The 23,827-nt window shown below is 35.8% G+C and overlaps 1 protein-coding gene across 6 annotated transcripts in view; it reads left to right on the forward strand.

Annotated features, from left to right (window-relative positions):
• CSGALNACT2 (chondroitin sulfate N-acetylgalactosaminyltransferase 2) overlaps window positions 1–23,827 on the forward strand; it is a 57,401-nt gene that overhangs the window by 11,243 nt on the left and 22,331 nt on the right. For 3 of the 6 annotated variants that reach the window (XR_014018985.1, XM_081268011.1, XM_081268012.1), the window contains exons 3-8: window positions 473–689; window positions 2,172–2,273; window positions 3,867–3,884; window positions 5,542–5,720; window positions 7,752–7,846; window positions 18,650–18,731. Coding sequence is in view for 5 of the 6 variants with exons in the window: in XM_081268011.1 (XP_081124137.1) it covers window positions 473–689; window positions 2,172–2,273; window positions 3,867–3,884; window positions 5,542–5,720; window positions 7,752–7,846; window positions 18,650–18,731 (693 nt within the window). In the remaining variant the exon portion in view is untranslated. The remainder of the gene's footprint in view (window positions 1–472; window positions 690–2,171; window positions 2,274–3,866; window positions 3,885–5,541; window positions 5,721–7,751; window positions 7,847–18,649; window positions 18,732–23,827) is intronic. The other 3 variants (XM_081268015.1, XM_081268014.1, XM_081268013.1) reach the window with 2 other exon arrangements.

Consider the following 23,827-nt stretch of genomic DNA (forward strand, 5'->3'; position numbering starts at 1 on the left):
TTCAGTGTATTGTTACTATTTATTTTTCTGTCTTTCTCAAAACTCAGACCATGTTGTCTGTTTATATTATTAGTCATCGATATGAAGACACCTGATTCATTTTTGTTGTACTGAACAGAGCAACAGAAGTTTTTTTTGAACACTTGGGCTCAGAATTTAATATTGCTTTAAGTAATTTCTTTGTCATATGATTACTGTAATGATAAACTATTATTTTTAAAGTCATATGTATAAAGGAATAATTATCATTTGGAGGGTATTTCATGGATTTAATAATATAGCAGGGTGATAAGCTTTTTTAAAAAACCCTCTTCTACTTCAAGAATAGTTTTCATTGTCTAGACAGTGGGAATAAATATTTTCACATAGACTAAGACTCTAGATCTGGTTTAATACTTTCAATCTTTGAGTAAAGTCTTGTTGAATTTATAAGTTTTGACATGAACATGACTTTGAAAACTCTTTCCTTTAGGTTATTATCGCACTGAGAGAGATAAGGGAACACAGTATGAACTCTTTTTTAAGAAAGCAGACCTTATGGAATATAGACATGTGACCCTCTTCCGCCCTTTTGGACCTCTCATGAAAGTGAAGAGTGAGATGATTGACATTACTAGATCAATTATTAATATCATTGTGCCACTTGCTGAAAGAACTGAAGCATTTGCACAGTTTATGCAGAACTTCAGGTAATTGTCAGGACTTAATGATTTTGCTAAGTTCTAAAAAAAAACCAATAACATTTTGTACAGATTTGCTTAATTTATTTCTACTGATTACTTAGAATTATAGAATAATTTTATTGCTTTAGGGGAATTTTCCTTTTTTATATTCTCCTTTTTCTTTAAGAATGAATCATATGTTGTATTTCTTGAAATTTTTAACTATATGGTAAATTGAGGGTGACAACTGTTACAAACTAAATTTGATGGCCTTTATAATAGTGTGTGAATTCATTTTAGGACTAGTTAAATTTTTAAGAATTACTTTATGGAGGCACTTTTGTATACAATAAAATCCATGTAATAAGGATAATTTAAAGGATGTTTTAAGGATAAGAAATCATATTTTCATGACTTTGGACAAATGTATACATTCACAAACTACCACCGCAATCAAATTATAAAGGTTGCTATCTCCCAAGAAAATCCTCTAAAGAACAATTTGAGTTTCAAGGTTGAAATAAATTTAAAAATATAAGCATTCAACAAAAATTTGGAGAAAGTCATTCCATCTTGGAAAGCAGAATATTTATGGTTTTATTTTTTGGTCATTAAATTTGGATATTATAAAATGCTGAAGTGTTAAAGAATTAGAATACCTAAGAAAAAATAAGGCTTTTGTTTTAAATTAACAATTGTCATTTTTAATTATTCTAATGCACTAGGTTTAGTTCTTTTTTAATCCTAATCCTTATTCTCATATTAAAAGATTGGTTAACACCATTCTGCAGCATAATATCTGGAAATTGGACTTGTAAATGAGATCTGAAAGGGGCAGTACCAGGGATTGAACTCAAGGGCTCTCAACCACTGAGCCACATCCCCAGCCCTATTTTGTATTTTATTTAAAGACAGGGTCTCACTGAATTGCTTAGTGCCTCACTTTTGCTGAGGCTGGCAATCTCAGTCGAAATCGCAATCCTCCTGTCTCAGCCTCCCCAGCCTCTGGGATTATAGTCATGCACCACCTCCCCCCACTTAGATCTGATTTCTTGAAGCTTTGTTTTTTAAATCCCCTTACTTGAAATTACCTTCAGAGGCTACATCTTTCTTTACAGTGGATAATCTCAGTGATGGCAAATATTTGTTCCTTGATAACAGATAAAATTTTTGGAATTAGCTAGTTTGAGGACAAAATAATTCTTGATCCAAAACTTAAATATTTGTCTATTTGGTTTTGAACACATTGAACTTACTTCCTTAAATAGTAATCCTAAGGTAAAAGTTTCCCAAATGTTTTGAAATATGAGAGTAATGTTGGATTCCTTCCATAGCCCTTGAGGATTATACTCATTGACATAGGCTTCATGCCTTTACCTAATGCTTCATGTGATTTCATTCTTTATCAGTAGTGCCTCATTCATTTTCTTGTTGAAACTTTATGTGATTGCATTTTGAGTAGTGCCTTATATATGTTCTTAAACAAACTTTATTTTTCAATTCTGTTAGGGATGTTTGTATTCATCAGGACAAGAGGATTCATCTCACAGTGGTGTATTTTGGTAAAGAAGGTCTCTCTAAAGTCAAGTCTATCCTAGAATCTGTCGCAAGGTTGGTGAACCATGTCCACAGTAAAATCCTTGTCATATAACTTTATTAGAAAAATAAGAATTTCAGACATTTAAAGAGTTAATAATTTTGAATAGTTACTATTAAGAAGAATTTTGAATAACTACAACTAGGAAGTTGACTGAGCATGTGGGTGGTAAATGGTGATGATATATGTTCCTCATTTCACAAGCAACCCTACACAACTCATCTTCCTTTAATTGTTTAGCAGGCAGCCTGGCAAAATCAGGATTCTCTCCCTTTATGGCCCACTTACCTATATGTTTGCTGCTGCTTTCCCTTTTTTTAAATCTAATCCCTGCACTTTGATACCATCTTCTGAGCATGTCACTTTTCTTTTGTTCCTTCTTCTCCCCCTATAAATGATACTTAGGTCCCCCATATCTTTAACAAATAAAAAAAAAGAAGAAGACCTGATTCTACAGTATGCAGTATCTACTGTTATGTTTCTGTTCTTTCACAGCCAAACCTCACCGAACAGTAGATCTGTAACTGAGAAGCCCATATAGTACCTGGCACATGGTGGGTGCTCAGGTTTGAATGAATTAATTAATAATCTTTAAAACTTAATTTTTTACTCTTTAGCTTCTCAGCCTTTTTCTCTCTTAAGTTGTAGGTCCAAAGGTACAGCCCTCTACCAAATGCTGCTTTTCTCTGTTATCCTCGTCAATCACTTTTATACATTTGACAGTCTAACCAGGGCTTTCTTGTAAAACAAATATTTTGTGAATGTAATATGTCATAACATATACTGGTTGAGTCTTCTCTAATCATACCAGTTCTGTACACCTTGTTTCTTTACCTTTCTGCTAGTTTTTGGTCACTCCCTAAGTGTTCAGATTTGGCCAGCCTTTCTTCTCCGACCATTCACCTAACATTGATTGAATCCTACTTATTATATTCTGGGGTACACTACTTTGGAGTCTGACTGAGGTAGTTGGAAGAAGACTGAGCATAGCTGAGTACATCTATACCCTGCAGGGACTCTCATAGCTTTGATATATATAAACAGGGTTCATTGTCTTCCCCTTCTCTATACCAGTTCAGTGTGCCCCTCTTTCAGATCAGAGTCAGACCATTTTCACTCGGCCATAGACCTAATGTTTGAGATACAGAGTCTTTTACTCATCTTTACCTGTAATTGCATTTAATGAGTTACTTCGTACTTATGTCAAAGGACCTCTTCTTTCTTCCTTCCTTGCTACTGCCACTATCTACCCCAGTTCCCCCTCCATTTCTTCCCTCCCTCTCTTCCCTTCTTATTGTTTTTCAATTGCCTACTAAGTATCAAGCATTCACCCTGATATTACTGAAGTTGTCTCTATGTTGTAAAGACACTTCTGTGGCATATGGTAGAAACTTATCTTGAGCTTGCTTAAGGAAAATAGGAACAGTATTAAAGAAACTTGAACACCTCCCAGAAATGAAAGGATTGTTGTAACCAAATTTGGAAAAGAAAAATAAAAACAACTTTGGGTCTCAGTGACTGGAACCAGAGAATTAAATACCATCAAAATTCTCTTGTCATTATCTTGTCTGTTTTCTCTGCATGTTGACTTCATTCTCCTGTTGCAGATTGGCTTCTTCCACATGGTGAGGGATATGGCTGTTGGCGGCTCTGGGCTCACATCTTCTCAGCTTTGCCATCAGAGAGGAAAGAGCTTTCTCCCAGCTCCCGTTGAGGAAATCCCAGGAAAGGACATTTTGCCCACTCTTGAGCCAATCACATTGGCCAGGTGGGGTGGGGGTTTTGTGATTGACCCCACTTGAGCCTGGTCCCCACTCCTAGGACATTATGTGGTTGGGCCGGGTAGAGTGAAGGGTATTCTGTGATCAGTGTTTTACTTGGTATTGGGCATGTGGGGTGGCAATGGACAGTTTCCACAAAAGAAGGGAAAGATTTATATGACGTAAGATTAGGAGAAGAATATGGACACCGAGAACACTTAGAGTCCAATCCATGCATTATTTGAGCTTTTACTTCCATCTCTCCATTATCTAAGCTATGCTGTTGTAGGAGTAATCTTCCTGACATGTTCCTGTTTTTGATTCAACTGTATCCCTAGTGCAGTGGTTCTCTAGCTTTAGTGTCAGAGGCACCTGGAGGGCTTACTGAAACACAGAGACTTGGTTCCACCCTTGGCCTCTGAGTCAGTGTCTGAGGTGGAACCTGAAAATTTGCATCTAATATGGTGCTAGGGAGTGCTGGTGCTGTGGGTTTGAGGGACTTGGGGTGAGAACCACTGTCCTAGCAGAAAACCTTGCTGACTCTCCCCTTGTCTTTAGGATACTGACCAAGTTCTTTAACTTTGCATGATAGGTGTACCTCAATCTGAGCCTCCTCTCATTGTTCCCATGTTAGGGTCCCTTTGTTCCCATCTGATTTGTCTGACCTCTAAATGCTTTCTTTCTTACCTCTTTCACTTTTGAGAACAATTATTTGGAATGACCTGTACCCTTACCACTGACTTCAGGATTTTAACCCAGGCATAACTCAAGTTCTGCTTCTAATATCTTCTTTAACTACTCCATACATAAGCAATCTCTTCCCAGACCTGCTATTCATTTATTCATTCATTCATTTCAGCAAATACATATTGAACTCCTACTCTGTGAGGAGCACTGTGTGCATGGTAATGAACAAAACAAAATCCCTACTCTCATGGAGTCAGGAAGACACTCACACAAACATGTCTGGTGATACTAAGGAAAATAGCCAGGGAAGAGGATGGAAATTAAAGAGTGGGAGATTGGAATACTTCTGAAATGGTATCTGGAAATATCCCCCTGATAAGGAGGCGTTTATGCAGAGACCTAAAAGATATCAGAAAAGCTCTCTTTGTGTGTATCATCTATGCCCAGAATTTATTATTATTATTATTATTATTATTATTATCATCATCATCATCATCATCATCATCATCATCATCATCATCATCAAATATTATGGCTATTTTTCCATGTGTGTATTTCTTATCTCCCCAGTAGGTTTTTAAGATTTTAAGGGTCTGTGGCCACTTGGTAACTGGAAATGTCATACCATACCACCAGCATATTTCCTCATATGTGGGAAATTAGTTAATATCTGTCCCTGATGATGGGAAGCTGATGATTTCCTTTCCCTTGTGTGAATATAGAACCAACATAATAAAATATTTGAAGTATAAGACATTTTGTAAATTCTGTTGAAGAAAAAGCATTGTTAACTTTAAGTGGGACTTAGCATTTGTTGTATGTGCTTTCCTCATAGTGAGTCTAATTTTCACAATTACACCTTGGTTTCATTGAATGAAGAATTTAATCGTGGACGAGGACTCAATGTGGGTGCCAGAGCTTGGGACAAGGGAGAGGTCTTGATGTTTTTCTGTGATGTTGACATATTTTTCTCAGCCGAATTCCTTAACAGCTGCCGATTAAATGCTGAGCCAGGTGCGTAAAACGTTGGTAGATGAGCTGAATTTAGAATTTAGAACAGCATTGGCATGTCCCATGTTTTGAATCAAGTTAATTTGAGAAAAGAAAATTTTAATTAAACGCTAGGATGTTTTATTCTTGTTAGGTATAATTTAACTGAAATACACAATTTAACTGGAAAATTTGACCCTCTGAAATTCATATCTTTTGTTCTCTTGGAATCAAATTCTATTGGCTACATTTGAAGCCAAATAAAAAAGGCCAGGAATAGAAGACTGGAAATTGATGAGGAGGAAGCAACTCAGGTTAGAAAAAGAACCATACAAATGGTGTGGAGATGTGAGAGTGAGAAATATCCAGTTTCAGGCAGATAGTCCACCCCCATACACGTGCATGTGCACACATTTACGCATGTGCACACTCATGCAGAGGTCTGGATACAGGTAGTATTTGGTCTCCAGACTATGCATTTTGGGGTTGTTTCCTATACTTTGCTTTATGCTGTAGATATTTTGAAAATAAATGAGCAAATGACAGTTTTATAAATCAAATTTTATTTTAAATTTAAAATCAAAAGTTTTCTGTATTAAAGAGTCTCAACAGAAAAATAAGTTCAGTAAATATATATTATATAACATGGTGATTACAGTTAGTGACAATGTGTTATATACTTGAAAATTGCTAAGAGAATAGATTTTAAATGTTCTTACCATAATAAAAAGTGTACGAGGTAATAGTTAATTGGCTTGGTTTAGTCAATTCACATATATATTTGTGTACCATAAATATATATATTTTTTCAATGAAATCATTTTTAAATAAAAGAATTTCATATTAAATGTTTTTATGTGGAACTATTCCTATACAAAAATGACTAACTTCTTATTAATGAGTTTGATTGGGGAAAGTTGTCAGGAGCTCTCTCAGAACCCATGAGTAAATGTGGGTTAGGTATGTTTTTTTACTTAAGACAGCATGAAATTCAAAACATGGAAGTTGAAGGAGACATATTTGCTCAGTGTAAAAAAAATATTTTTATATCCAGAAATAGATCATCTTCTGAGAAGTTGAGCATCCCTATCCCTTAAGTGAGTGTGAATGAAGGTGTCATGTTCATCAGTTATGCATTTCTTATAGTAAAAAGGCTGCTGTCACTTCTAAGCTGCTTGACGGTTATTGAGCACTTCATGCTACCATGATTGAATTCAGTCATATCAGGGTTTCTCTTTTGAGGTCAAATGGGCCTGTTATCCTTTAAGGTCCTTAGGATGCTATCAGTTTGAAAGCTAATGCCAAGGTCTTCTGTAAGGGCTATTAACATCAGATATTTTTAATCCTTATCTAACCCAGCTTTTCCAGATCTTGGTTTAAATCTGTCTGCAGTTCTGTTTTAATTATTTCCTACATATCTATGCATTGTACAGTATTCTCTGTATTTTCAATTTTTTAATATTTATTTTTTTAGTTGTAGTTGGATACAATGCTTTTATTTTATTTATTCATTTTTATGTGGTGCTGAGGATTGAACCCAGGGCCTCACATGTGCTAGGCGAACACTTTACCACTGAGCTACAACCCCAGCCCTATTTACTGTTTTTGATTATTCTGTTTGAAGGGTAGATTTAACTGAAGTTTCTAAGTTTTTGGTATTGTCAGTTATTAATCTACATCTAGTGCTGCTAATTAGATGAAATAATGAGTAATATGTGGGTCACCTAATTAATAGCTCAGAGAATACATTTGTGTATCTCCCCAAAGTTCAAGGGAATAAACATATGAAGCATCCTTTAGTCTGTTTTAATCTCTGTTCTTTTGCAGTTGTGTTTTCATAGCCTGACCTACCAATATGTCACAAAATCATCATCATGTTCATCAAATTGACATAATGTTCTATAGATTGAATATTGATAAAATAAATATTGCTAAAATAAAATCATGTGATTACAAAAGGACTTTAATAAAATCTCAATATATAGAGAGTAATAAAGATCAATTCTTCATCTTATAACTTTCTTGTATGATATAAACATATATTTTAATTTATAGGTAAAAAAGTGTTTTACCCTGTGGTGTTCAGTCTTTACAATCCTGCCATCGTTTATGCCAACCAGGATGCACCACCCCCTGTGGAGCAGCAGCTGGTAAGACTTTTACATTGCCAGTTAGGAAAGGCTGTTTTTTAAGTTTGTTGTACAAATAGGAAACAGAGTTTCAATTATTATAAACACATTCCCATGTCTCTTTCACACTTCCAATCCCCAGTAAAATGCCTTATTGCTTCAAAATTGTCGGCTGGCAAGGGAGAAGGGGTTGGGAAAAGTTAGATTACAAAGAAAAACTTCATATTCTGGAATTTGAAATTATATGTTTTTGCCAACTTATTTTTACTAATACTAAAAGTTTAATTTTTCAAAACTCTACTGACCAGGGGTGGGCATATAGCTCTGTGGTAGAATGCCTACCTAGCATGCAAGAGGCCCTGCACTGGGAAAAACAAAAACCTCCACTAACTAGAAATTAAAACTCCTCTGCCAAATCAACTAAGAAGAAAAATTATACTAAGGAAATTACTTAGGCAATCATATATCAAAACTTATGGTTGTTACCAAACTGTACTTACGTATGTCATTTTAATTTTTTAAATAAACATTATTTTGGAATAATTGAAGTTTACAAAGAAAGTCAAGAGTTCCTGTAAGTCCAGCTTCCCTTAATTTTTAAATAACCATAGTACATTTGTCAGAATTAAGAAATTACTACTGGTGAGTTACTGCTAACTATACTACAGATTTTATTAGAATTTTACCATTTTTCCTACTGGTCTCCTTTTTCTGCTCCAGGATCCAGTCTGTGATACCAAATTTCACATAGTATTATCTTTTAACATTAGAGTTAAGAAAAAGTAAAAACAAATGAACTAAATCATCAATTGAAAACTCCAAGGAAAGCAGGAAGAAAGAAATATAAAGGTAGAAATGAATGAAGTAAAAATAGGTTGACAAATATAGGAGCTTATTGTTTATGTGCAAAAAATAGTTTTTTTAAATATAAAGTGGGCAGGGGCTGGGGCTATGGCTTAGTGGTAGCATACTTGCCTGGCATGTGTGAGGCACTGGGTTCAATTCTCAGCACTGCATATAAATAAATAAATAAAGGTCTATCAACCAAAAATATTAAAAAAAAATATATATATATATATATATATATATACATATGTGTGTGTGTGTGTGTGTGTGTGTGTAGTGGGAAAATATCGGGTAAAAAAACTACATTGAAAATTAGAATATGAATACATGACAGATTAAGTTTATATAGTAAGTTGAAAAATTCTAAATAGAAGGAAAGATTTGAGAATCTATAAAATATTAAACAAGAGAAGTTCTTGTTAGAATTTTATAAATAAGAAGTGAAGAAACTTAAAAGCCTTTTAAAAAATTAGAGCAGTTATCAAAAAGTTACATTGTATATACATAAATGTTTTATTGATGAGTTTTTTCATACTTTCAAATAGGTAATACTAACACATTATAATCTACTTAAAATATTTCAACTTGATATCAGTACATAGTAGAGCATACACACACACACACACACACACACTTCCCTCCACTTTATCTGTAGGCCAGTATTACTTAGGAATATTGACACTAAATTAGAAGGACAAACAGCACTGACATCTACCTTATATAATACCCCAAATCCTTTTTAAATGAGTTATTAAAAAGAAATAGGTGCATTAATATTGGAAAATGAGAAAAGCCATCAGTAAACAAATTTTGAGAAACCTCTATCAGATTATAACAGTTGGCATAGGATTACTAGAGGAGAGAACAGTCTAGAACATGTTCAGGAGAGCAGTGAGTAAAGATGAATCTGCTTTGCATTCTCTGAGCTCATAGCAGATAGAGAGTAGAGGGAACCCATGCTGAGCGTCATAGGGATCAACCATTAGGCTACAGAAGTGCCTGTGGTCCCTGGAGCTAGAGAGGCAGGTCAGGGTGGATAGGAAACCCCGCTAGACTCCAAAGATGAGCCACTGTGAGCACATTCTTCCTGTGACCTTGTTATGCCCCTATTCTACTATTACTGGAGATAGTCCCCCATAATCATGACTGAAAGCCATGGATTTTTGAAACAAAAATAAGTAGCAATTAACCAAGACTAATCAAATGTTTAAGGAAAACAGGACTATTAAATTTTAATAAACAGAAAAATCAACACATGAGAATATGAATGTAGGTATAAAATAACTTTAAAATACATATTATCTTTATGATAATTAGAGAAAACATTAAAATCTTATTATTTCTTAGTAAAAAAGGACCAGAACTTGGAAATTATGAAAAAATAGAAATCAGTAAATGAGCTGAAGAGTGGAATCGTCACAGATGAAATGGCACATATGACCAAGAAATAATGAGAGAGAAAAACTGAGACATGGAGAATCAGTTCAGAAGCTCTAAAATTGTTTAATAGAAGTTCCAGAAAGAAAACAAAAGAGAATGGGGCAGGGAGGATAGGGAAGAAACCTTGGCAGAGATAAGGAAAAATAAATATTCTTGGCATTTGAGAGTAATCAATGGAAAATCCTGGTACCTTCCAGAAACACTAAAAATAGCATAACCCAACTTGTCCACAAAGAAGTAAGAATCAGATTGACATTAACCTTCTTTTTGATAATATTGGTGCTAAAAAAAATAAGCAACACCATGAAAATTCTGAAAAATAATCTTTGATTCTAGAGTCCATATTTGACCTACTATTTGAAGGTAAAATAGACATTTTGGACACTGAAGACTCAAAATTTATTTCTCACAGATCCCTTTTTATCTAGTTTAACAGAATGAAAAATGAGAGAGAAAGACTAGACAATAAAATAGTGATCAACAAACAACAACCAAAAAACAAAACTTTCAATTAAGTCTAAATAGTTGTGCTGAAACACATATTTTGCTTTTGAAAAAGCAAATAGCAATTTGGGATTTAAAAATCAAAGGGTGTATAAATGGCATATAGGTGTGTTTTACCTAGCTCTCTGAGCTGAGAGGATCTAAACCAGTGACACCCCAATAGTGACAAACATAATCAGTTCCCAAATCTTGTTTTTTAATATCATTCTCCAATAAAAGGAACCAAGGCTCCTTGGAAAAATAATTGATTGTAGGACTAGAAAAGGAAATATACAAGAGGAGCTTGGAGCATTTTCTAGCACCAATAAATAACAGTCTTAAATGATAGAGGATGGAGATGTGTCAGAGAGTCCCAGGATCCAACTAAAAATCCTCCTATGGAATAACTTGAGCAACAAAATAACAAAATAATCTAGACCTGAATTATAACCTAAAGCATAAAATAAATATCTATAAGTCCATCCTGAGATAAATAAGTGAGTAAATAAATAATAATAATAAATGAATGGATAAGTTATATTAGGTTAATAGGGAAAAAGAGATGAATCTTCCTTACAGAATTTCAGAGTAGTAAATACCCCTCTTCCAGAAATTGGAGCTAGGTAACTCACTCACAAATTATATAATATAAAAAGAGAAAATTAACTTTTTAAAATTTATTTTTAACTGATGCATAAAAATTACACATACCGAGGCTGGGGATATAGTTCAGTTGGTAGATAAAAATAAAAATATTGTGTCCAACTATATCTTGCATGCACAAGGCCCCAGGTTCAATCTCTAGCACCAAAAAAAAAATTACACATATTTATGGTTATCATAATATTTCCATAGAGGTATACATGGTGTTATGTTCAAATCAGGATAAACACATGTATTTAAACATCTATTATTTCTTTTTTTAAAAGTTGGAAACAACACCTTTATTTTCTTTATTTATTTTTTATATGTTGCTGAGGATCAAATCCAGTACCTCACATGTGCTAGGCAAGCACTCTACCGCTAAGCCACAACCCCAACCCCCATCTATTGTTTCTTTATGGTGAAAACATTTAAAATTCTTTCTTCTAGATTTTTGAAATATGCAGTACATTTTTGTAATTTATTGTCACCCTGCTGTGCAATAGCACATCAGAGCTTCTTTTCCTTTTTTTTTTTTTTTTTATAACTTAGTACTAACTAATCAACCTTTTCCCATCCCTTCTTTCTCCCAATTCTCCCCAACCTCGGGTAACCACCATTCTACTTTCAACTTCTAAGTTAAACTTTTTTATATTTCACATGTAAGTAAGATCAAAAAATGAACCAGATCAGAAAATGCACCAGGCATGGTGGCACATACGTGTAATCCCAGCATCTTGGAAGGCTGAGGAAGGAGGATCATGAGTTCAAAGCCAGCCTCAGCAAAAGCAAGATGATAAGCAACTCAGTGAGACCCTGTCTCTAAATAAAATACAAAATAGGGCTGGGGATGTAGCTCGGTGGTAAAGTGCCCCTGAGTTCAATCCCTGATACCAGGAAAAAAAAAAAAAACAAGAAAATGTCAGTCAGGAACCCAGCAGATATTAACCCAGGGATGAAGAAATACCTGACCATTAGTTCTCAAAACTGTCAAGGTCATCAAAAACAAGGAAGACTTAGAAACCATAGGCAAGAGGAGACATAACAATTGAATGCAATGTGGTACTCTTGACTAGATCTGGAACAGAAAAAAAATATATTCAAGGGAAAATTGGTGAAATCCAAACAAAGTCTGGAACTCAGTTGATAGTAATATGATAACAATGGTTCTTTAATTTTGACAAAATACACTGCAACAATGTAAGATAAGAATGTTAGGGGGCTGGGATTGTGGCTCAGTGGTAGAATGCTCACCTAGCACGTGCAAGGCCCTGGGTTTGAGTCTCAGCACCACTAAAATAAAAATATTGAGTCCAACTACATCTAAAATATAAATATTTAAAAAATAATAATGTTAGGAAAAACTAAAACTCTGTGAGGAAAACTGTTTACTGTTAATGCAACTTTCTGTAAATCTAAGTCATTACAAAATAAAAAACTTTAGTAAACTTAATTGAAAAACTAACTAAAAGACAAAAATAAGTGCTAGATAGAGTCGACACACAAGCCTGAAAAGGAATGTAAGAGCATGCTAATATTCTTGTCTGACTTGGAGGGATGTGGAGAATGATTTGAATACTGATTCATTTTAGATGTTGCATAGCAAAATAAGTTTAAGCACTTCAGCTTCTTATTTCACCATTTGTAACCATTGCAAGTTTCCTAATTTTTCTAAGTTTCAGTGGCCTCACTTAAGACAAAAACTGCTCTATTTAATGTTTAAAATTATATTAGAAGTAAGTCAATAGTAAACACGTAATAGAAAAAATGAGTTAAAAAGCATTTGATAATAATTCACAATAAACATTTAGTCATCCTTACTAGAAATAGATTAAAATGACAATATAATACGTTTTTCTGCTGCTTTTTTTTTTTTAGTTGTTGATGGACTGTTATTTTATTTATTTATATGTGGTGCTGAGAATCAAACCCAGTGCCTTACGTATGCTAGGCAAATGCTCTATCACTGAGCTACAAGCCCAGCCCTTCCTGCTGCTTTTAAAAATCATAGCCATGCAATGAGGCTAGTAAGAATATAGGCCAGCTCCATGGGTCAAGGAGGTTTCAACAGGTTTATCCCTCTGATCCTGCAATTTTCACTTCTAGGAGTCTCTCCTGAGCAAATAATCAAGCTGTAAAATAGCAAAATATATATAAACTGGCAATATTAAAGGCAAGCAAAACTCTTTTTTTATTAGTTGCTCATGACAATACAAGGATTTTGACATATCATACATTTGATTCAAATGGAGTATGAATTCTTATTTTTCCACGCGTACAGATTGCAGGATCACATTGGTTATACAGCTACATATATACATACAGCAATACTAGTGTCTGTTGTATTCTGCTGCCCTTCCTATCCCCCCCTCCCCTCCCCTCCCATCACCTCTCTCTACCCAATCTACTGTGACACATTTCTCTCTTTTTTTTCTTCCCCCTCACACCATCATATATATATTTTGTATAATGATGAGGGTCTCCTTCCATCTTCCGTGCGATTCCCCTTCTCCCTCCCATTCCCTCCCACCTCTCTTCCCTGTTTAGTGGTAATCTTCTTCTCACGCTCTTCCTCCCTACTCTATTTTGAGTCACCCCCCCTTACATCAGAGAAGACATTTGGCATTTGTTTTTTAGGTATTGACTAACTTCACTTAGCATAATCTGCTCTAACGCCATCCATTTCCCTCCAAATGCCATGATCTTGTTATTTTTTAGTGCTGAATAATATTCCATTGTGTATAAATGCCACATATTTTTATCCATTCATCTATTGAAGGGCATCTAGGTTGGTTCCATAGTCTAGCTATTGTGAATTGTGCTGCTATGAACATTGATGTGGCTGTGTCCCTGTAGTATGCTCTTTTTAGGTCTTTTGGGTATAGTCCGAGAAGGGGAATAGCTGAGTCAAAAGGCAATATCACAACAGACACTTCAGAAATACAGAAGATAATTAGAAATTATTTTGAATCCTTATACTCCAATAAAATAGAAGATAGTGAAGGCATCGATAAATTTCTTAAGTCATATGATCTGCCCAGATTGAGTCAGGAGGATATATACAACTTAAACAGACCAGTATCAATTGAGGAAATAGAAGAAGCCATCAAAATACTACCATCCAAGAAAAGCCCAGGACCGGATGGGTATACAGCAGAGTTTTACAAAACCTTTAAAGAAGAACTAATATTAATACTTTTCAAGCTATTTCAGGAAATAGAAAAAGAGGGAGTACTTCCAGATTCATTCTACAAGGCCAACATCACCCTGATTCCTAAACCAGACAAAGACACTTCAAAGAAAGAAAACTACAGACCAATATCTCTAAAGAACATAGATGCAAAAATCCTCAATAAAATTCTGGCAAATCTGATACAAAAACATATCAAACAGATCGTGCACTATGATCAAGTAGGATTCATCCCTGGGATGCAATGCTGGTTCAATATATGGAAATCAATAAATGTAATTCACCACATCAATAGACTTAAAGATAAGAACCATATGATCATCTCGATAGATGCAAAAAAAGCATTTGATAAAATACAGCAACCCTTTATGTTCAAAACACAAGAAAAACTAGGGATAACAGGAACTTACCTCAACATTGTAAAAGCTATTTATGCTAAGCCTCAGGCTAGCATCATTCTAAATGGAGAAAACTTGAAGGCATTCCTTCTAAAATCTGGAACAAAACTCTTAATAATAATAAAATGAGAAATTGAATTGTGGTACTTACTGTGGTGAATATTATGTATCAAAAGGAAAGTGTGTATGAAATGTACAAATGTGCAAATGTAGAGGGTATATAAAAATAGGATATGGTATGTATAGTTTATGGCATATATAATTTCTGACATTTTAATGATAATAACTAATATTTTAATGTGCCCTTTACTATGTGCACAGTACTATTCTGTTTTGCCTACATGTTAATTCATTTAATCCTCCTGACAGCCTCTGCAGTAGGTGCTATTATTACCCCCTCTTAACAGATGAGGGCACAGATGTGCTATGGTTGAATGCAAGCTCAAGTGCATAGCTGGCTGGAGGGGGCCCAGGCAGCATGCTCCACACTGTCCATTCATGTATTACACAGACTGCCTCTATTGTATTGAGTCATCAAATATTGAGGACTCATTCTATGTCAGGCAATGTTAACCCTTGGAACCCCAGAACCCTACAAACATGGTAATAGCTCATAGGAATCCTTATTCTAGTAATAGAAGAAAGTGGAGGTAATTATACAATACATGCCATGCAGATCATTAAAACAGGCTAAGTTGTAAAGACTGAAGTGATTTCTGTGGTGTGTTCTGTCAGAAAGGCCTTTCTGAGAGGTCACTGTAGGAGGAACTATCCAATGGCAGGAACCAGCTAAGTAGTGATTAGGGCAAGTGGTTGCAGCAGACGGAACAGCTGCTGAGTCTCCTATGGTTGGACAACAACCAGGAGACAATGTGCACAAAGCTGATCCAGGTATGATGTTCCTATCATCTCCAGAAATGTCCTTGTGGCTATGCAGCAGATGATTCATATTCATTATGACCAGAATCCAGTTCTTCATCGTTCCTTTCTGGGATGGCCCTTTCTCTGGACTCCATCTCCAAGAAAGACACCCACTGCAGATCCTAAATCTTTCACATTAATACTTCCCCCCCCTCTCTCTCTCTCTCTCTCACACACACACACACACACATACACACACACACACACACACACACACACACACACACACACCAGAATAATCTATACCACTTATTTCCCATTCGTAGTTATAGTCATTGCCTCTTAACTGGCCTTCCTTCTTACCTCTTCTAGTTTGTTCTCTGTATTCCAGCCAAAGTGATCTTCCAAAAACATCACATTACTTCTTCTCCAGCTCTTCAAAGAACACTCATTGCCGTTAGGATAAACCTGAACCACAGGTACACAAGATGTACCAGGTATGTCCCTACACATTCTTCTAGGCCAGGGTTTGGCCTAGAAGAATGTGCAGGGACATACATGGTACACCCTTGTGTACCACAAGCAGTTATGGCTTGTGGTCCAAGTCAGCCCTTCTACCTTGTTTTATATAGCCTATAAATTACAAGTTATGTTTACAATGTTAATAACTAAAAACATTAAATAATATTTCATAACACATGAAAATTATATGAAATATGAATTTAAGTGTCCATAGTAAAGTTTACTGGAACACAGTACACTCATTTGATTATTTATGGTCAGCAACTACTTTCATAGTACAGGCACAGTACAATAATTGTGACAGATTATATGTTACTTGGCCCTGAAATATATACTCCATGGCCTTCTATGGAATAAGTTTGCTGAGCCGTCTCTGTACTGTAGTCACCTCTCCTTCTGACTCTAGCCTTTAGTCTTCTCCATCCCTAACCTACAGTGCTCTCCCATTTGTTGGCTTTTGCACAAACGGTTCTTTTTCCGGAACTCTACCCTAACATATCATCTTTCACTTGTTCATTCATCTAAAAGATCCCAGCTCCAGCTTCATTTCCTGAAGGAAACTGTCTTAGTATGCTACAGTTTGTGTGAGGCACCTCTCTCTCTTCTCTTGTTCTTCTCACATCCAGGTTCTTGCTTCCTACCCAAGTCAAGCTCCATGGTCAGTCATAGCCACAACCTCTTTGCTGTGTACTCACCTCCTTTGTTCCTTGCTCCTTCCAGTGTTCCCATAGAACTCCAACTCTATCACCCAGACCCAAAGCAGTGGATGTATAGCCCTAATCTATAGACTTTAGAGTCTCAGGCTCCTTGACTGCTCTAGAGTCCTGTGCCTTACACTTTCATCATTCTCTGTCCTTGAGGCCACACTGGACTCTCATAACCATCCCAGTACCCTTCACCCTCCAATTATCTTGCTTACTATTTCACATGGAAAAAGAGAAGCAGCCAGAAGTTCTCTTCCTCATTATCATCTCAAGAGTTCTGTCAGCCTTACTGCCTCAACTTATCACATTCCCAATGGAATGTCCCATGTCCCTTCATAAGACCAGCTTATCCTTTTGCGGTGACCTCTGTTGTATTTATAAGGACCTCCTCTAGCCATTCTTCCCTTCTCCTGTCCTAACATTTGCCTCTTCTAAATTATTCCCATAACCATACAAAAATAGCATATACTACTTATCTTTAAGAAATACTAACAGCCCCTTCTTGACTCCAGAGCCTCATTTTCTGCTCTTGCCACAGTCATTCCCTTGTTATTTGTTAAATGCTATAAGCATGTTCCTGCCAGAGTCATCTTGCATGCTGCTCTCCTAGTCTGCAATGATTTCTTCCACATAATTTGCCTAGTTCCCTCCTCATGTCAGTCAGGTTCCTGCTCAAAGTTTACCTCCTCAGAGAAGCCTTTTATGGCAATTATGTAAGAAAGGCTTTTCTTCTGTCATTGTTACTTCTTGTCTTGGCATGTATTGCCACCAGAATATATATGTATTTATTTGCTAATTTTTCCACAAAGCCCTGATTTTACATTACTTTCTGTACTTGGAATTCAGCAGTGACAACTTCATTTTGAATTTGGTTTCCCTCATGGTGGAAAAGACTCAGCATTTCCAAGCTTTGTATCTGCATCCTGCATGAGGGATTGGCAAACTTTTCTGTAAAGAACCAGATAGGAAATATTTCTACTCAACTGCAACACTGTAAATTAAATAACTTACAAAAGCAGACAGCAGTCCAGAGTCAGCCCAAGGCCATAGTTTGCTGACCCTTGTCTTATACCATCCAAAAAGAACAAGTGAATTTTCTAGTAGTTCTCTAGGAAGAATAAAGAGGCTTTGTTTTCTGAAGTCCCCAACAACCCTCCTTTTTAGCTTGTTGGCCTGAATTTTGTCTAATACCTAATGGTGAACTCTTCCCTAAAGTAAGTAGAATGAGATTTTTCTCATTGGTGTAAAGTACTCAGGGCTTACTCAGAAACTACCAGGTGACAGGAGTTTCCCAAAGTTCATGGGATGCATGGGGCCAGGTAATTACCAGAACAAAACTGTATTATCAAGAGGGGGACTGAGAAATGTGTACTGGGGAGGTACCCAAATAAGGTATTTGTATGGTTAATCATGGTGCATTGCAGTATAAGTTTGTGCAATTCTTGTCCTCCTAGAATGTATGCCCCTTCAGGTCAGGACTGCACTATTTGATTATTAGTTACCAGCTTGCACCTTGTATAGAGCTCAAACACTTTCATCACTTGCAAGTGGTAAAAATCCTTGGCTCACACAGATTACTATATTTTTGGTTTTTGTACGAAGTTAATAACAAAAATCCTTTGTCATTCATATAAATAATAGGAAAAAAGTATACTTTGGAAAAGAACTTGATTCGTTATTGATTAAAACTTCTAGTTCTCGAGGAATTAAATTGAATTTTTTCTTTTTTTAACTTAAGGTTCACAAAAAGGATTCTGGTTTTTGGCGAGATTTTGGCTTTGGAATGACTTGTCAATATCGATCAGATTTTCTGACCATTGGTAAGTTTATCTTACATTTAAGGATGGGACTTTACATATTTACTATAGACCTTATGGTGTTTTTCAAAAATATATCATACTTGAGTGTTTTTCTTTCTTTTTTTTCGGGGGGGAGCCAGATTACTGGGGATTGAACTCAGGGGCACTCAACCACTGTCTCAGCCTCCCAAGCCGCTGGGAATAAGTGTTTTTCTTTTAAATCATGTGTGTCTCAGGTTATATTTAGAAATGTAAAAGACAAAGTGAGTTTATAATTAATGTCTTTGACAAGCAGAGATAAAGATAAAAGTGTAATGTTTACTAATTCCTTTGAAATCAAAACACCACTAGTTTTTTAAAACACCTATTTGGCTTGTTGCCTAAATTGTAGTTGATTGCAGTACTCTTACAAAAGGTCTCTCTATAACCTACTGTAGTATTCCTGGGTTGTTACAGCTGCAAGTAGTCTTAGGTTATCTAGTTTAAGGATTTTCATATGTTTTCATTTAAAGATGAAGTTCTTTTTTGTCTATTGAGCTATTATGCAAAATTCCATTGTTTAGGAAAAGAGAGGTTTTCTTTCTAGCCTGATTGAAGTGGGAGTCAGCGGCTTAGTTGTTCATCCCATAAGCTCAAAGATGTGGTGAAGAATCTGATCTAGCCAGGTGTGGTGGTGCATGCCTGTTATCCCAGTGGCTCAGGAGGCTGAGGCAGGAGAATCATGAGTTCAAAGCCAGCCTTAGCAAAAGCAAGGCACTAAGCAACTTAGTGAGACCCTGTCTCTAATAAAATATAAAAAAGGGCTGGGGATGTGGTTCAGTGGTTAAGCGCCCCTTGGTCAATCCCTGATACCAAAAAATAAAAAGTGTCAGAGAATAGTTCAGCAAAGCATGCTGACCTGAATTCCATGTCTCCTGATTCATTTAGTGATTCCCTTGCCACATCATAGTAGAAGTCATATGGAATTAGAATGTACATAAGACATATTACATTTATTTTTAAAATTAGCCATTTGTTTTGGAAATCCCTCCATGTTGTCTCTTTATAGGAAATAATGATTAAAAGACTCTTAAATGAAACTAATGCTCTTTTCCCTGATTTCTTGTTTAATATAACTTTAAGCATTCACTTTCAAAAACAGAAATACTAATCTATCTTAAAGTTCTCTGATTCTGTTTTTAGTTCAGATATACTGTTGAGTTGTTCTAATGGTTTTCTCATTTCAGTTATTTTAACTCCAGAATTTCTATTTGGTTATTCTATTTGGTTATTTTTCTATAGATGTAATTTCTCTTCAAATAATATGCTGTATTTAATGAGATATTGTTATCTTACATTCTTATACTTCTTTAGGCATGAATTCTTTTAATACTTTGAATATATTTATAGTGGCAACTTTGGAATTTTTGTCTGTTAAAGCCTACATCTGGGCCCTATCATAGGGCCCTACATTTTTTTATGCTTTTGTAATTTTTTTCTTAAACTGGACATTTTGGCAATATATTGTGGCAACTCTGGATACTGATTCACCTATTTCCATGGCTTGTTTTTCCTTTTTCTTATTTATTTATTGACTTGGCAGGACTATTTAGTGAATTTTCCTACCTCTACCCTAACTCCCCATCAATATGAAGCTTCTGATGTCCCTCCTCAGGACATGTGCACAATCTTCTGAGGTGGCACTAGATTTAGCAGGCCTCTGTTTGACTCTTTCCATGCCCTTGTTGGTATTATTCTCAACTGTTAGGAATCACTGATTGCTCACTAATTGATATCTTGTTTGTGACAATATTCGAATGCACTGATTGTTCCGCAATCTGAACCAATTAAATTGGGCTTTTTTTCAGGGGTAGTTTTTGAGACAAGTGTTTGGACCCCAAAAGGGATGTTCTTCCTGTCTCTGCCCTCATTCTCTCTAGTAAACTAACTGGCCTACACAGTTCAGGTTTTGCCCTCATGTAGTTACCAGCCTCTTAAGTGCTTAAAACCAAAATCTCCATTATTTTCAAGAACCCCTTTAGACTTGAATTTTTCTATGCCATGTTTCAAATTAAGTCACATTCTTTTGAGCAGTTTATTCTTGGGGACTATCTCTTCCCTTAGGAAAAATTTCTGAGCAGCTGTTCTGGAGCTGAGAATGGAAACAGTAGCACACTTCTCATAAAGCAGAGGTGTTCCCTTTACACCTCTGCTTTATGAGAAAGTTGCTGGATAGGGGCAGTAAAGCCCCCAATATTTTCTGTCTGCGTTGTCTGGAGTAGAGCTTCCATACTAAGTGTGGACTGGTGAAAAGGGAGTTTCCCATTTGGAATTTTGCCTCTTTTATTTGGATCTCCTCTTTTCTTCATTTCTTCTATTATTAGTATTCCCATTATGTATATGTTACACCTTTTGTAGTTGTCCCACAGTTTTTGGATATTCTGTTCTTTTTTTTTTTTAACCTTTTTTCTCTTTGCTTTTCAGTTTTAGAAGTTTCTTTTATATCCTCAAGGACAGAGATCCTTTCTTCAACCAAATCTAGTTTACCAAAGAGCCCATCAAAGGCATCCTTCATTTCTGTTACAATGTTTGTGATCTGAAGCATTCCTTTTGAATACCTTCTTAGAATTTCCATTTTGCTTGTATTACCCACCACACATGTTATCTACATTTTCCATTTGATCCCTTAACATATTAATCATAGTTGTTTTAAATCCCCAACCTGATAATTCCAATATCCCTGCTGTATCTGAATCTGGGTCTGATTATTACATTCTCTTCAAATTATTTTTTTTCCTTTTAGGATGCTTGTGTTTTGCTGTTGTTGTTATTGTTGTTGAAAGCTGGGCTTTATGTACTGGATAAAAACAACTGCACTAAGTAGGCCTTTGTGATGTGGTGATGAAGTGTGGAGGGAGGAATGTTATTCTATAGCACTATGATTAGGTCTCAGTGTTTTAGTGAGCTTGTGCCTCTGGATTGTGAACTTCACATATCCTTTTAAGTCCCTTTTCTCTTCAAAGACAGGATGGCTAGAGGGGCTAAAATTGATTATTTCCTTCACCCAAGTCATTTAGATTGGGATTAAATAGTTTCTCCTGAGGTCTTGCCTTTTTAATAAGAACAGAATGCTCTGGCATATTTCAAAATGGTTACCTTTGCCTCCCTCCCCTTGTCAGAAACATGAGAGGATCTTTCTCTGATCTTCAGTATGAGAACATGGTAGAGCTTCTAAAGGTAAAACTCTCAAGTGTGGGGATCCCAGTATCACTGGGGCCCCCCGGAATTTTTAACTCTCAGATATGTTTACACTGAGCCTCTAGCAATTTGGCAATTATTGGTTTTTCTCCTCTGTTCTGTCTCCTGCAGAGATTTCTTCTCTAGTAACCTGTGATCCATTTTATCTACCTATCAGTCTCTCTAAAAAATGGGGGGGGGGGGCAGAATTTCACCCAATGACCTCATTTCTATGACCGATCTAAAAGGAATTGTTGATTTTTCAGTTTGTTCAGCTCTTTGTTAGGACCAAGTGATGATTTCTAGGCTCCTGAAATGCCAAACCAAAAACCAGGAGTTCCCCGTTTGTATTTATGTATCTGCATCATTGTATTTGAAGAGCTTATTCATAGCTGTAAGGAAGAAAAGCTGAGATGTAATCAGACATAGCATTTTGTAAAGCTATAACTGTTTAAAGCAATCCTTTAGAGTTTTCATGACTATTGTCTATCCTGCAAATGTGAAATTAAGTAGGATACAATTATTTGGAAGGAGACACAATTTAGAAACTTAGCCCTTATAGAATTTTTCTCAGCTTTTAAGATATTGTTTTCTTACTCTTCAAAAACTCCAAGTGGTTTGTGTTATACATGCTTCTTTTAAAAGTTGTTCAGCTTGAAATCAGTTTAAAAATAATCTCAATTCTATTTCCCATGTCATTGTCAGCCCACTATAGTTAGCCTCTACTTCGTAGTTCCATCAGAATTATTCTAGGCAAGGTTATAAATAGCACTTATGCTGCCAAGTATATTGATTCTTTTTCAGTTCTTAATTCAGTAGCACACCTGCCAGCTTCTTCCTTGAGGCACTTTCTTATTTTTTTCTATTTACTACAAGGTGTGGTTTTTTTATTTGTTCTTTTTAGTTATACATGGCAGTAGAACGTATTTTGATATATCATACATACATGGAGTATAACTTCCCATTCTTGTGGTTATAAATGATGTAGAGTTACACTGGTCATGTATTTATATATGAACATGGGAAAGTTATGTCCAATATATTCGACTATATTTCCCATTCCCATCCTCCTTTTGCTTCTCCCCATCCCACCCTGTCCAATCCAGTGAACTTCCACCTCTTCCCTCCTTCATCTATTTTGTGAGTCAGCACCCGAATATCAGAGAGAACATTCAGCCTTTGGTTTGGGGAGATTGGCTTATTTCACTTAGCATGGTAGTCTCCAGTTCCATCCATGTTCCAGCAAATGCCATAATTTCCATTTCTCTTATGGTGAGTTGTATTCCATTGTGTATACATACCACATTTTCTTTATCCATTCATCTGTTTAATGGAACCTAGACTGGTTCCACAGTTTAGCTATTGTGAATTGAGCTGCTATGAACATTATGTAGGTGTGTCACTATAGTATGTTGAAGTCCTTTGAGTATATGCTGAGAGTGGGATAACTGTGTCAAATGGTGGTTCCATTCCAAGTTTTCTGAGGAATCTCCATAGTGCTTTCAACAATGGTTGCACTGATTTGCACTCCCACCAGCACTGTATGAATGTACCTTTTTCCCCACATTCCTTGAGACACTTTCTTCAGTTGGCTACTGAGATGCATCTTTTCCAGAGGTTTCCACTGATCTGGGTTCACTTTTAGTCTCTTTTGCTGACTTATCTTTCTTCACAAGAAATTGACATTTTTTTTCCTTTTCTTTTTTCTTTTTTTTTTTTTTTTTTGGTACCAGGAATTGAACCCAGAGACACTAAACCACTGAGCCACATCTCCAGCCCTTTTGTGCTTTTTATTTTGAGACAGAATCTCACTAATCTTACTAAATTGCTGAGGCTGGCTTTGAACTTGCAATGCTCCTCCTTCAGCCTAACAAGCTGCTGGGATTATAGGTGTGCACCAC

The sequence above is a fragment of the Spermophilus citellus genome (assembly GCF_964194105.1).
Source record: "Spermophilus citellus genome assembly, chromosome: 15".
NCBI classification, from domain to species: domain Eukaryota; kingdom Metazoa; phylum Chordata; class Mammalia; order Rodentia; family Sciuridae; genus Spermophilus; species Spermophilus citellus.